Source organism: Oryx dammah, unplaced genomic scaffold, assembly GCF_014754425.2.
Source record: "Oryx dammah isolate SB20612 unplaced genomic scaffold, SCBI_Odam_1.1 HiC_scaffold_12, whole genome shotgun sequence".
Taxonomy (NCBI): Eukaryota; Metazoa; Chordata; class Mammalia; order Artiodactyla; family Bovidae; genus Oryx; species Oryx dammah.
Window position 1 is genome coordinate 68022555 of NW_024070196.1, and position 13601 is coordinate 68036155.

Below are 13601 nucleotides of genomic sequence, written 5' to 3' on the forward strand. Positions count from 1 at the left end.
TGTGCAAGCGCACGATAAATGTCAGGTAGTATGGTGGTAGGTGTCAGCACCTACCACAGGCCAGCACTGGGCTCAAAGCTCAAGAAGGCATCCTCTCACTGAATCCTCAGGACAACCTGTGAGGTTTCAGATGAGGGCTCTGAGACTCCCAGCAGGGAAAGGACTGAGCCAAGCTCACGCTGCTGGAGAGCGGCCAGGCCCGGCTGAGAACACAGCGGGGATGGCTCTGGAGCCCACACTCCCCATGGATAAGAGAGTCTCCTCCCAACAGATCGCACTGATGACAGCTTTCCTCTGCTGTTTACTCACAACACCCCCAGGACCACACAGCCCCTTCAAGTCCCAAGAGGTATGTATCATGATCCCATTTACGAAGGAGGAAACTGAGGCTCAGAGAGGGGCTCTGGGGTGCTCCAGATCACACCTCCAGGAAGAATAGCAGGTCTCGTCATGCCTGGGGCTCAGGTCTGCTGGGAAAGCCACCCACCAACCCACCAGGAAATGAAGACTATACACCCCTCCCTCAACCTACCCAGTGACACCGATTCAAATGATGAGCCCTTGGGGCTGGGCTGCGTCTGTGTACACGTGTGTTTGTGTTTTCCTCTGTCTCTCACAGGCACAAGCCACGGGGGACACACCAGTCTCAGCTGAGGGCTGCCGCAGCAGCAACAGCCCCCCATGCCTCCTCCCCGCTGCCCACCCGAGCCGCCCCTCATGAGGCAGGGGAAGAGCTCAGCTGTCCAGGACAGGTCAACGGGCCGTGCATCCTGTCCCGGCTCTGCCAGGCTGTGGCTGTCACGTGCCCTCTCCAGGCCTCAGTCTCCCCACATGGAAAGCATGAGGTAGGTAGCTAGGCCAGGAGATCTCTAAAAGCACACAGACACACACACACACAGACACACACACACACGTAACAGAGAGCCTGGCCCACAGCAGGCCCTCAAGAAACATTGGCCATCATCACCATCATTATTGCTGGCCTCCAAAAAGCCAGGGTATCAGTGCCCAAGTGACCTCTGTGATCAGCTGCTCCATAATACAGATGAGGAAAGTGAGGCCAGGAGAAGGGAAGTGAGCCATCCACAGCACCCAGCACAAGGCGGCACAAGGCTAGTTCGCAGCCCCAACAGCAGCCTAAGACCCCCGCCCGCTCGGCAGCTCTGCGGGCCCCCATGCCCGGGAATGCGGTCTGGGGAGCAGAGCGGCTTTACGGGGGCCAGCACTTCCTGCCACCTTTACAGGCCTGACCCCAGGAGGCAGAGGCCCTGACCCTGGGCAGGAGCTGGCCCCCAGCAAGGTGACCTCGGTTGGGCACCGCCCAGGTGTGAACCTCCAGGGCTCCCGACCTCCCGCTCCAGTGCCCTGGCGCACATTAGGAGGGGCTGTGGCTGCAGAGCCCTCTGGACAGACACACAGCTCGGCAAGCGGAGCGTGCCAGGCGTCCTTGCACAGGGCACGGCCTGCACCACCGCGCTTGGCAGTCCTGAGCGGGAGGTCAGGGCAGGGGCGGGGGTGGGCACGGCCGGACGTCTCCCTGGCGCCCAGATGCCAGCAGAGGGTGCTGAGTAAGCGGGCCCTCTCCGCAGCCGTGACTCATCCCGCCCTCCGAGGACGCTCTGCTCCATGTGAGCGCAGCCCTGTCCGGGAGCACGGGACCCTCCGGCCCCGCTCCCTCGCCGGGAACACAGGTGGCACCGCCCGCCCACTCCCGGAGACCAGGTCTGCGGTGGCAACAGCATCTGCTGGCTCCCTGGACCTGAGCCAGGTGACAGAGTGCCCCTCGTGGCCATGGGGCAGAGGGCAAGGCTCGGGGGAGACCACCTTCTGGGGTCACACAGGCCTGGGTTTGAGTTCCAGCACTACTGCTTATCAGCTGGGTGACCTCCGGAAAGTCCTTTTCATCTCCCGGAGTCTGTCCTCAGCTAGAAAATAGGAACCCCACCGCTGCTGTGAATTTACCACCGCGGAGAGTGGAGGCTGTGAATCCTGTTGCCATCGTCACCCGGGGGGCTCACTCCTCCCCTCCAAACCTGATTCAAAATTGCAGCCAAAGTCTCAGCAGCAGACACGTCTGTCCCTCTCACCACCTGCTCTGTTTTCCAGAGCTCATCTCACACGCTGATTTACTGTTAAATGGGCTGTGTCCCCGCTAGAACACAGCTCCACCAGGGCAGAGAGCACTGTCTGTCCGTCTGGCAGCTGTACCTGCTCAAACGCAGAGCGACTGCTGGGACGAGTGAGGGGCCTGCCCATCCCTGCCCAAGGCCTCGCGCCGCCTGCTCACCGGCTCGCCCACCCTCTTCTCCGTAAGCTTGAATATGGGGACGACCATGAGGACAAGAAGAGAGACACGAGGCCCCCAAGGCGAGTCTGCCACCCTCCCCCTCCCCGCAGGGCTTCTGTCCCCAGCAGAGACCCCCGACCCACTTAGCCCACACCCAGCGGGCTCCAAGAAAGGATGGCCACTGAGCTGAGATGCGGGGAAGAGGAGGAGGGGAGAAAAGAGAGTCCGATTTGACTCCGTAGTGCGAGGCATTCTCTTGCCTGACCTCACAGACCCCCTGAGCAGACACCAGGGCGTCCATTTCACAGGTGGGGACACACATTCAGAAACCCTCACTTCCTAGTTTGCTCAAAGCCGCGACTGGGAGAGACCCTGATGGCCTCTCATCAGCCCAAGCGCTGCGGGTGGGCCGGCAGGCACACCCCAGGCACCTGCAGCGCTGTCGCCGCCCGTCCCGGGGCGGCGCTCCCTTCCCCAGCGCCTCCCTGAGCCTGCTCCACCGATATTCTCGGTCCCTTTTATCGTGAGCAGCTCGGGTCCAGAGCTGGCTTTGGCACAAGGCTAAAACAAGCCAACAGCTCGGCCGAGGGGGCTGGGAGGCAGCTGGTAATGAGCCAGGCTTGCGCTCTCCACATGCTGCCTTCGGGCTCACCTGCTGTCATTTCTTCTGATTACGGCACCGCCAGGCCCCGGGTAAACAGCAAACCTTGGCCAGAGGGCGGCTCTGTGGCGCGCCCACTAGGAGCACCGCAACATTCCAGCATCGCATATGCCTGCCGTCTGGAGTCGGTGGCATCAGACCCGCCCCACACGGGAGGCCTGCAGACTGCCTGCTCGGGACCCAGCTCCAACAGCAGTGCCTAGGAGACCCAAATGTCTCCCCTGATGGGACCCCCGAGATGCTAAGGGTCTCCCTCAGATGCCCCCGGGGTCTTGTAGCAACCACGCAGCTCTCTCATCCTGGCCTCCTGAAAGGACAGAGCTCCAAACAGGACAGGCAAAAAAATCACTCGAAGGCGGCTCTTGAACCACACGCCCCAATTCCAAAACATCTCTGCCTTTCCCTTCTCCACCCGCCCCCCCACCACCCCAAAGCCTGGGCTCCCAATACCACGGGACTCTCTGCCACCGCTGTCCAAGTCACATCTCACCCTTTCACACCAAGACCAGCCTCCCCCTGCCCTTTATTTCCTTTTTCTCACATTTTTATTTCAATAACATCTGGTTTGTAGTTGTTATTTAGTTGCTAAGTCGTGTCTGACTCAGAGATCCCATGGACTGTAGCCCACCAGGCTCTTCTGTCCATGGAATTTCCCAGACAAGAATACCAGAGTGGGTAGCCATTCCCTTCTCCAAGGGATCTTCCCAGACCAGGAATCAAACCCATGTCTCTGCATTGGCAGGTGGGTTCTTTACCACTGAGCCACTGCTGAGCCCCTGAACCAGCCTCCTTAGTTCAGCCCACCCTGGGCAGCATCAGATCAACCCTTTGAAAACAACTCCTCAAATTTTTCCTTTGCTCCTGGTGAGGAGCTTATTAAAAATGAAGCCTGCTGAATAGGATCCTCAGGAATTCTGACTCAGCAGATCTGGAGAAATTTGTATTCTAACCAGTGAGTCTAGCACCCCCCTAGCAGATACCCCCAAGAAATAAAAGCCTGGAGAACTGAGGTTCCACTGTTCATCAACCTTCTCTTCCCCTGCATGCCACCGGCAGCCTCTGCTGAAGGTAGTCACCCTGGGTGGACACAGCCCCCAAATTCGTGTCCCAGTCGCAAATCTGCTGGTCTATGAACACCCTCAGTGTCCTGAAACCCCGACTTGACCGGAAAGCAAAGCATAACTCAGAAAAGTGGATAAAACACTTTTCTTACTGGTTATGTCTCCTGTCACACTCCAGGAGAGTTTAAAATTGAAAATATAGGACTTCCCAGTGGTCCAGTGGTTAAGAATCCACCTGCCAATGCAGGGGACACAGGTTTGATCCCAGGTTCGGGAAGATGCCACATGCTATGGGAGCAATTAAGCCCATGTGCCACAACTACCGGGCCAGCGCTCTAGAGCCTGGGCTCCTCAACAAAGAGAAGCCCCGCCCTCCACAAGGAGTGAAAGCCTGTGCACAGCAATGAAGACAGAGCACGGTAAAAAATAAAGAAGAAATGAATACATCTTTTTTTTTTTTTTAAAGATATACGTAAGGAATTTGACTGGGATTCCCTGATAGCTCTGTTGGTAAAGAATCCACCTGCAATGCAGGAGACCCCGGTTTGATTCCCGGGTGGGGAAGATCCGCTAGAGAAGGGATAGGCTGCCCACTCCAGTATTCTTGGGCTTCCCTGCTGGCTCAGCTGGTGAAGAATCCATCTGCAATGTGGGAGACCTGGGCTCGATCCCTGAGTTGGGAAGATCCCCTGGAGAAGTGAAAGGCTACCCACTCCAGTATTCTGGCCTGAAGAATTCCATGGACTGTAGAGTCCATGGGGTCACAAAGAATCTGACGCGACTTTCACTTTCACTTTTCATGGACTTTGATTAATGTAGACAATCATTTTTTAGCAAAGAAAATAGAGGTAGAAGAGCAACTCGATTACTGTATTAATGTTCTTGTCCTAAGTTTATTAATAATCAGTGTATACTTGGTATTTAAAAGTACCTCACTGAAAATAATTTCTGTTGAGTATACAAGAGAAAAGCATGTTTTCTCAGGAATTGATTAAACTGATTCCAATTTAAAATATAAAAATTGAAACCTGTAGTTAGATAATTGATAAAACGGGCTTCCCAGTGGGTGCAGTGGTAGACAATCTGCCTGCCAGTGCAGGAGAGGTGGACTCGATCCCTGGGTCGGGAAGACCCTCTGGAGGAAGAAATGGCAACCCACTCCAGTATTCTTGCCTAGAAAATCCCATGGTCAGAAGAGCCTGGCAGGCTACAGTTCATGGGGTCACAAAGAATCTGACGTGACTGAGGGGCCGAGCACAAGCACACAACTGATAAATTATCAGTGATTTGTCTGAGACTGGTTATTTTAAGTTGAGGAGTTAGCAATGGTTGGAAACGTCGGCTGCATATTAAACACCTGCATATAACACCTGGGGTGCTAGAAGAGCTTCCAAGAGTGGCCCCCCATATTCCAATTTCATGACAGAGATGGAACCAGTATTTTCTGAGTCCCCGGACTGAGAAGATGTGACAGAAGAGAACATGACTAAGTCTGTTATCAAACTGTTTACAAGAACTTAAAATTGATCACATTTATAAGTTTAATTTATTGGCTTTTCTAGTTAATTGTTTAAGTATTCTGGGGATATTATACTTGTTAGGTTATATATCTGAAGTACTTAAAAGGAAAATCAAATATATTAAATGTATAAGTGGAATTAAATGTGTAAGGGAATGTAATTGGGCTAAAGATAGGGCTGAATGTTTAAAGGAATTTCATTTGCTCAACTTGAGTTCAAACATTAATCAAAGGTAAAGTTAAGGTTATTTTTCTTATTTTTTTAGGTTTACACATAGAATAATAATTTCTAAACTGAAAGTGATAGCTTAAAGAAAGCTATATTTTTTAATAAAGTCTTGCTCCAAAATGAGAATTAACTAAAAAGGCAAAAAAATAAAAATAAAATAAGCCACACCTTAACTCCCTGTGGTCTTCCCTACCCATCTCACCTAAAATAATTCGCCCCTCCTCTTAACTTACCATCATCCAGACTAGCTGTCAGCAAGGTACTAGTGTTCTTTCCCAGAAGCTTCACAATCTCCTGCCCCAACGTGCTACCAAGATGCTTTGCAAATAGAACATAACTGGTCATGGTTATAGAGTATTTCACATTTTTCTTCCCCATCCCCTAATAAGGCACTACAGTTGCTTTTACAAGTCAGAGGTAGCTCCAGGTTTCCAATCCGGTCCCTGCTTTTCAATGCCACACCTTCACAAATGACTTTTACCTCTGGCTCAGACCTGTCCTCTGAACTCTAGATTCATATCACCATGCCCTCTGGACAGAAGCAGTGGCAGATTTTAGCTTCTTGGGCTCCCAAATCACTGTGGACAGTGACTGAAGCCATGAAATTAAAAGATGCTTGCTCCTTGGAAGGAAAGCTATGCCAAACCGAGACAATGTATTAAAAAGCAGAGACATCACTTTGCTGACAAAGGTGCATATGGTCAAAGCTATGGTTTCTCCAGTAGTCGTGTATGGATATGAGTTGGACCATAAAGAAGGTTGAGCACCACAGAACTGCAGCTTTTGAATTGTGGTGCTGGAGAAGACTCCTGAGAGTCCCTTGGACTACAAGGAAATCAAACCAGTCAAGGAAAGGAAATCAACCTTGAATGTTCCTTGGAAGGACTGATGATGAAGCTAAAGCTGCAATACTTTGGCTACTTGATGCAAAAAGCTGTCTCACTGGAAAAGACGTGATGCTGGGAGAGATCAGAGGCAAAAGGAGAAGGCGGGGCAGAGGGTGAGACGGGCAGACAGCACCGCCCACTGAATGGGCACGCATAGGAGCAAACTCCCGGAGACAGTGGAGGACAGGGGAGCCTGGTGTGCTGCAGTCCATGGCGTCACAGAGTCAGACACCATTTAGCAACTGAACAACAACCACCTCCATCTGACATCTAAGGAGCAGTTCAAGCTTAACATGGCCAAACAGAAGCTAAAATCATTCCTTTGATTTTAAGTTGCTGAGGTGAAAACTTTGATGTCATCCTCCATTTCTCTTTCTGGTAGAGCCAGACATCCTGGAATGTGAAATCAAGTGGGCCTTAGGGAGCATCACTATGAACAAAGCTAGTGGAGGTGATGGAATTCCAGTTGAGCTATTTCACATCCTGAAAGATGATGCTGTGAAAGTGCTGCACTCAATATGCCAGCAAATTTGGAAAACTCAGCAGTGGCCACAGGACTGGAAAAGGTCAGTTTTCATTCCAATCCCAAAGAAAGGCAATGCCAAAGAATGCTCAAACTACCACACAATTGCAGTCATCTCACACGCTAGTAAAGTAATGCTCAAAATTCTCCAAGTCAGGCTCCAACAGTATGTGAACTGTGAACTTCCAGATGTTCAAGCTGGTTTTAGAAAAGGCAGAGGAACCAGAGATCAAACTGCCAACATCTGCTGGATCATCGAAAAAGCAAGAGAGTTCCAGAAAAACATCTATTTCTGCTTTATTGACTATGCCAAAGTCTTTGACTGTGTGGATCACAATCAACTGTGGAAAATTCTGAAAGAGATGGGAATACCAGACCACTTGACCTGCCTCTTGAGAGATCTATATGCAGGTCAGGAAGCAACAGTTAGAAGTGGACGTGAAACAACAGGCTGGTTCTAAATAGGAAAAGGAGTACGTCAAGGTTGTATATTGTCACCCTGCTTATTTAACTTATATGCAGAGTACATCACGAGAAATGCTGGGCTGGAGGAAGCACAAGCTGGAATCAAGACTGCCGGGAGAAATATCAATAACCTCAGATATGCAGATGACACCACCCTTACGGCAGAAAGCAAAGAAGAACTAAAGAGCCTCTTGATGAAAGTGAAAGAAGAGAATGAAAAAGTTGGCTTAAAGTTCAACATTCAGAAAACGAAGATCATGGCATCTGGTCCCATCACTTCATGGCAAATAGATGGGGAAACAGTGGCTGGTTTTATTTTGGGGGGCTCCAAAATCACTGCAGATGGTGACTGCAGCCATGAAATTAAAAGATGCTTACTCCTTGGAAGGAAAGTTATGACCAACCTAGATGGCATATTAAAAAGCAGAGACATTACTTTGCCAACAGAGGTTCATCTAGTCAAGGTTATGGTTTTTCCAGTGGTCATGTATGGATGTGAGAGCTGGACTATAAAGAAAGCTGAGCGCCGAAGAATTGATGCTTTTGAACTGTGGTGTTGGAGAAGACTCTTGAGAGTTCCTTGGACTGCAAGGAGATCCAATCAGTCCATCCTAAAGGAGATCAGTCCTGGGTGTTCATTGGAAGGACTGATGTTGAAGCTGAAACTCCAATGTTTTGGCCACCTGATGTAAAGGGCTGACTCATTGGAAAATACCCTGATTCAGGGAAAGATTGAGGGCAGGAGAAGGGGACGACAGAGGATGAGATGGTTGGATGGCATCACCGACTCAGTGGACATAAGTTTGAGTAAACTCTGAGAGTTGGTGATGGGCAGGGACGCCTGGCGTGCAAAGGGTCAGACACAACTGAGCGACTGAACTGAACCCCCTACATGCATCTGTTCCGTTTGCCCCACCCCCTAAATACATCCCAAATCTGATCACTACTCTAATCCACACCCTAATCTAAATCACCATCCAGCCTCCACTCCCACCACAGCAACTTCCCCTCTTCAGTCTGATCTCTGGAGAGCTGCCAGAAATGACCTTGAAAGTAAATCACATCATGTCACACACCAGCTTAAAACTCATCAGTGGCTTCCTAGTGCAAAAAAGAAAAAGTAAGACTCTTTACCTGGGTTACAAGGTCAGATATGAGCTGATCTGAGCTACTTCACAGTCCATTCTACTTTTTCCCCTGGAACATCCCAGAACAGAGCAGTCTCAAGGCCTTTGCACCAGTGTTATCCTGTTTGAACTGCTACTATTCATTCACTCAGGTCTAGGGTTAAGTGTCTTCCTGGGCACGCTGGCTAAAATATTACCACCACTCCCTCCCCAGTCAACCTGTCTTCTGCTCTTCTAACTATTACTTGTTATTACTGCCCCTCCCCACACACACTAGAACGAGCGCTTCATGAGCGCAGGGACTGGTTCACCACTGGATCCGCAGCGTAGGGCCCAGGGCCTCTTAGAAAACATTTACTGGACCGCCCTCGTCCTCCGAAGTTCTTGTTATTTCTATTCCCGGAAAGAATAAGTGGATCTAGGTCTCCCGTCTTCCAAGCCAGGTTGTCAGCTTGCGAAACCCAGGGATGAGGAGTATAGGAAGCAGGGGCAGAATCGCCTCTTCCCCGGGGGTCGGGCAGAGGAAATTAGCCCGCTGGACCCGACTTGTTGCCATAGGTCCCAACTCTAGACCTGGATTTGGGGCTGACAGAGGCGACAGGGGTGAGGACAAGCTTGAGATAGGGCACCCAGGCCTCGCCCATATATCCAGTCCACGTCGTGTTAAATTGCCGCGGGGCTCGCCGATCTAGTTGGGAGAGCCCAAGTCCTCCCGCGGGGGGGTGAGGAGAAACTCTCCCTCGATGTCCCCTTCACAGAACATACCTGGTTCGGCGGGGCCCGGCGGCTCCGAGCTCCTCCTCCGGCGCCCTCACGCCGTGAACTGCTTGCTGGGATTCGTAGTCCTCCCGCTGGGGAGCGGCCCGCCCTTCCCAGAAACCTTTGCGAATCAAAGCGGAAACAGAGCGGAAGTTGAGGAAGCGCGAGGGCTTCTGGGTGTTGTAGTGAAAATATTAAATCATTTTTTAAAAAATGCTTAAGAAGAAAAATTCAGTAATACGTTTCACCAAGCCGTTTGGGTTCCATGATCTGGATTTTAGGAGACCTTAATCCCGCGCAAGCCATCAGTTTACCTCCATAGTTCAAAACGACGAGCGCCGAGATTCAGAAGAACTACGAATCCCATAAAGCATTACACGTGGCGCCCCTTTGGAGAGAAAGGTCGTCTCGGCGCCGGCGCTCGTTCTGCAGCGGACAAACATGGCGGCCCCGACGTTGACTGCGAGGTTGTACTCCTTGCTGTTCCGCAGGACCTCTACCTTCGCCCTCACCATCGTCGTGGGCGCCCTGTTCTTCGAGCGCGCCTTCGATCAAGGCGCAGACGCGATCTACGAACACATCAACGAGGGGGTGAGGGCCTGGACCGTCCCTGACCTTGGGCCCTTCTGAGGGGTGAAGGAGTGTAGGTGGGGCGGGACTCAGTCTACGAGAAGCGGGGGAACCCTGGAGGTCTTCTATCTGTAGACTGCCGTCTGTCCCGTTCCCGGCCGGCATGAACCCTAAAACGTTCAACGGGATCAACCGCTCCCACTCTGCAGGGGTTGCTAGTATCGCTGTCTCCCACCCCACACACCCACTTGTCCATTGGCAGGAGCGAAAACTAAAGCCGAGTGAGAGCAAAGGATTATTAGGGCCACACCGCCAGGCCAGTGGCAAGTCAGGGCTGGACCCGGGACCCCCTGTTTCGTCTGAGGGTTTCAAGGGCACATTTGAGCGGGCGACGGCCGTGAATAGGACATATTCTTAGACACTGGGGCTGGCCTTTTTAGGCAACACTTTTCAGTTCCGAAGCCTTTCTATGCTGGCAGCGATGGTATTAATAGTGGTTAGGGGGTGAGGAGTGAGGGGGATCGGGAGGTAATAAAAGCAGAGAACCCTGGGTGGGAATACCGGGCCTTACCACTTAATAACTTGTGAGTTAAGCTCTCTGAGCTTCACTTTTTTCTGTGAAATAGAAATGATAGTAGCTATGTCAGGGGATTATTGTGAGGATTCCATGAGATGCTGGCAAGGTGTTGCAGTAAGTGGTACCACTCAAAAACTAGCTTTTTTACCATCCCAGGGAGAAAGTGGAAGCATAAGATAGAGAATAACGACACCTTTTAAAGTCACTGTGTGTCAGGCACTGTGCTGGGTGCTCTGGATACTTTATATCGTTAAATTAAAGTATCTAATTTATGGCTCATACTAAGGAACGTCCTGGACAAATAAGCTGTGTTCCACCACTCTGTTAATAATTTGAAACTGTCTGGCCCTACAGCCCAGGCAGGCTCTGTCTCCTGATGTACAGCCTGTGGTCAGGGTAGCTTTCTGTCCTTATGAAAGTGCTGCTCCTGTTCATTTGTAAGTTGTTCCCCTGGCCATTTCAGTATGTGGGGAAGGCATCTCAGAACGTTGTCATAATCCACCCATTCTTGGTGCTTTTAGGAATGAGAATACAGCTAGTTCTGACCCAGGGATCATAAGTCTGATGAGGTTAAAATATGGCTCAGTGTGAAGTATTTGGGGACCAGGCTCTTAGGACCTCTGGAGTAATACCTGGGAGTTGAAGAAATGAGACACTTCCAGCCTCTCTTCCTTAATAACTGTGTGCTTTGAGGGCCCTTAGTGTCTCTACCTCAGTTACCTGTAGAGTGAGGTCATGCGTTCCCCTTCCTTCACATACTGATTTAGAGCATTCTGGAAATGCTGGGAGTGTACGTCAAGCCTACTGTTGCTTCCAGACTGCCCACTGCAAGCTGTCTGGATGTGGTCCATGTTTCTCTCAGGCTTGTTTCAGAGTCCAGGGCTGTGGGAGGCGTGTACGATGTGAGAAGCAAAACTCAGTTCGTGGCTCTTGTCTTTAAAATGCAGAAGCTGTGGAAGCACATCAAGCACAAGTATGAGAACAAGGAGTAGCTCCTTGGAGGCCCCCGTCCAGGCCAGAAGGACCAGGTCCAGCACCAGCTGTTTGCCCAGAGCCGGGGCCTCAGCTCGAAGACATGCTCGCGCCACTGTCCACAGACCACCTTGAGCTGTCCACAGGAGATGGCGTCACCTGACAGACTCTTTAACTTCTGCTGTGTCTGAAGTATGTTTAGTCAGAGTCATCACCAAATAAATGTAAATTGTCCTTGAGACCTGCTTCTGCATCTTAATTACCTGCTCTTCACTTAACCGGTTATTTGACACCACTTCAAAGTCCTCTGCAGGCATCTGAAGGGCAGATTCCATTATTCTGGATCTCCCATTAACTTCCAGAGAATTCTAGTTTTCACACCGTGAGCTAGAGCTGGAGGTGTTAACCTTCAACTTTGGCCTCTAAACCAATAGCTCCATTCTTGAGTCACACAGAGGACAGCTAACTGGCTTGGCCATAGGGAAGCGCTGTGGATCCAGCTGGGGAACAAATGTTTATTCTCCATTCTGCCTTTAAGTTGCTGAGGATCTTTGGGGAAGCTGGCATACCTCTCTGAGCCACAGCTCATCTTCTCATGGCTGTAAGGCATATCGGAAAGCACACTGCATGGCTGGGAGCAGCCATGGAGAGCACGGAGATGTGCTGAACAGTAGAGCGGTTGGTTCTGTTTGGTGACTGGCCTGCAAAAATGAGTGGCTCACATGCCCGCCATCTTTCACCTAGAGCCTGGAGTGATGGCGCCAGAGCTAGAACAACCACTAGCATCTGATGGGGGAAGAGTCATTTGGGAAACTCACGCGGGGGTTGGAGAGACCCTAGGAACTGCCCAGTTTGCCCTACCTGAGGCATATCCTCATGAAGGTGGCAAGTCCAGGCCTTGAGAAATCATGACCCGACAAAGGTCGTACAGCTCTAGGGGCCAGATTAAGACCTGAGCCAGAGTAGAGGCTATTCTTTTTAAGAACGATTTCACTGTGAAGTAAAGAATAATTCCGGGGGTTGAAGATTTGCCATTTATATTACACTACACTTTCCTCAACAACTTGAGGGTAGTGTGCAGGCGAAAAACAATAAAATGGAGCGTTCTTGAAAAGTTACTCTACAATATAACTTGCGCACCTGATGACAAGCTCAGGGCATTGGGGCTAGAACAAGCTTAACTGATTACCTGCCTCAGGTGAGGCATATTCAGCCCAAGCAGCAAGAGTGTCTCTAAGCTATTCTGCATTAAGATGCCCCGTTATTCATCATCGGCGCTTCTGGACTGTTGAGGTTGTATGTCTGTTTTCAATTAAGAGACAAATGTTAACCCCATTTTACCTATTTTATGGGAGTGAATATTATCTACCCAGAACCTCAACATGACCCTATTTGGAATTAGGGTCTTTGCAGATATCGGAGAAGGCAATGGCACCCCACTCCAGTGCTCTTGCCTGGAAAATCCCAGTGTTCTTGCCTGGAGAATCCCAGGGACTGGGGAGCCTGGTGGGCTGCTGTCTCTGGGGTCGCACAGAGTCAGACACGACTGAAGCGACTTAGCAGCAGCAGATATAATCAGTTAAATGAAGATGAGGTGGTGGGACCCCCCTGGCGGTCCAGTGACTTAAGACTGCGCTGTGAATGCCCGGGGCTTGGTTTTGATCTCAGGTCAGGGAACTAGATCCCGCATGCCACAGCTAAAGAGTTCACATGCCCCAACTAAAAGATCCTGCGTGCCACAACCGAGACCTGGAGCAGCCCCATTATAAAATACACATTTTTAAAAAAGAAATGGAGTAATAGGTTGGGGAACCCTCCCCAAATCCAATGGTGGGCGTCCTGAAAAGACCGAGAGAGAGATTGAAAGATGAGAATTGCAGGGGTCAAGGAATGCCAGAGATTGCCAGCAACCAGAAGCAAGGACAAGGATTCCTCCCCCCAAAACTTTAGAGGGATCTTGATGA

General features: G+C 50.8%; 2 protein-coding genes across 4 annotated transcripts in view; one reads left to right on the forward strand and one right to left on the reverse strand.

Moving 5' to 3' along the window:
- ZMAT5 (zinc finger matrin-type 5) overlaps positions 1-9619 on the reverse strand; it is a 22293-nt gene extending 12674 nt beyond the window's left edge. For both annotated transcript variants that reach the window (XM_040251015.1, XM_040251014.1), the window contains exon 1: positions 9525-9619. The gene's annotated coding sequence lies outside the window, so the exon portion shown is untranslated. The remainder of the gene's footprint in view (positions 1-9524) is intronic.
- Positions 9620-9707: 88 nt separating this feature from the next.
- Positions 9708-11876, forward strand: LOC120871228 (cytochrome b-c1 complex subunit 9). 2 transcript variants are annotated; one of them, XM_040251016.1, is made up of 2 exons: positions 9708-10109; positions 11613-11876. In XM_040251016.1, the coding sequence occupies exons 1-2, from the start codon at positions 9960-9962 to the stop codon at positions 11655-11657; spliced, it is 195 nt and encodes a 64-aa protein (XP_040106950.1). In that variant the 5' UTR covers positions 9708-9959; the 3' UTR covers positions 11658-11876. The 2 variants fall into 2 exon arrangements, 1 of the variants encoding a protein (XP_040106950.1); XR_005722983.1 differs by having other exon boundaries at positions 9789-10249.
- Positions 11877-13601: the final 1725 nt, after the last annotated feature.

What these genes read in the sequence shown, in the direction of transcription:
- LOC120871228 (XM_040251016.1), top strand. Translation starts at nt 9,960, where the DNA reads ATGGCGGCCCCGACGTTGACTGCGAGGTTGTACTCCTTGCTGTTCCGC. An exon ending in ACGAACACATCAACGAGGGG is followed by an intron (nt 10,110 to 11,612) that starts GTGAGGGCCTGG and finishes TTTAAAATGCAG; the next exon opens with AAGCTGTGGAAGCACATCAA.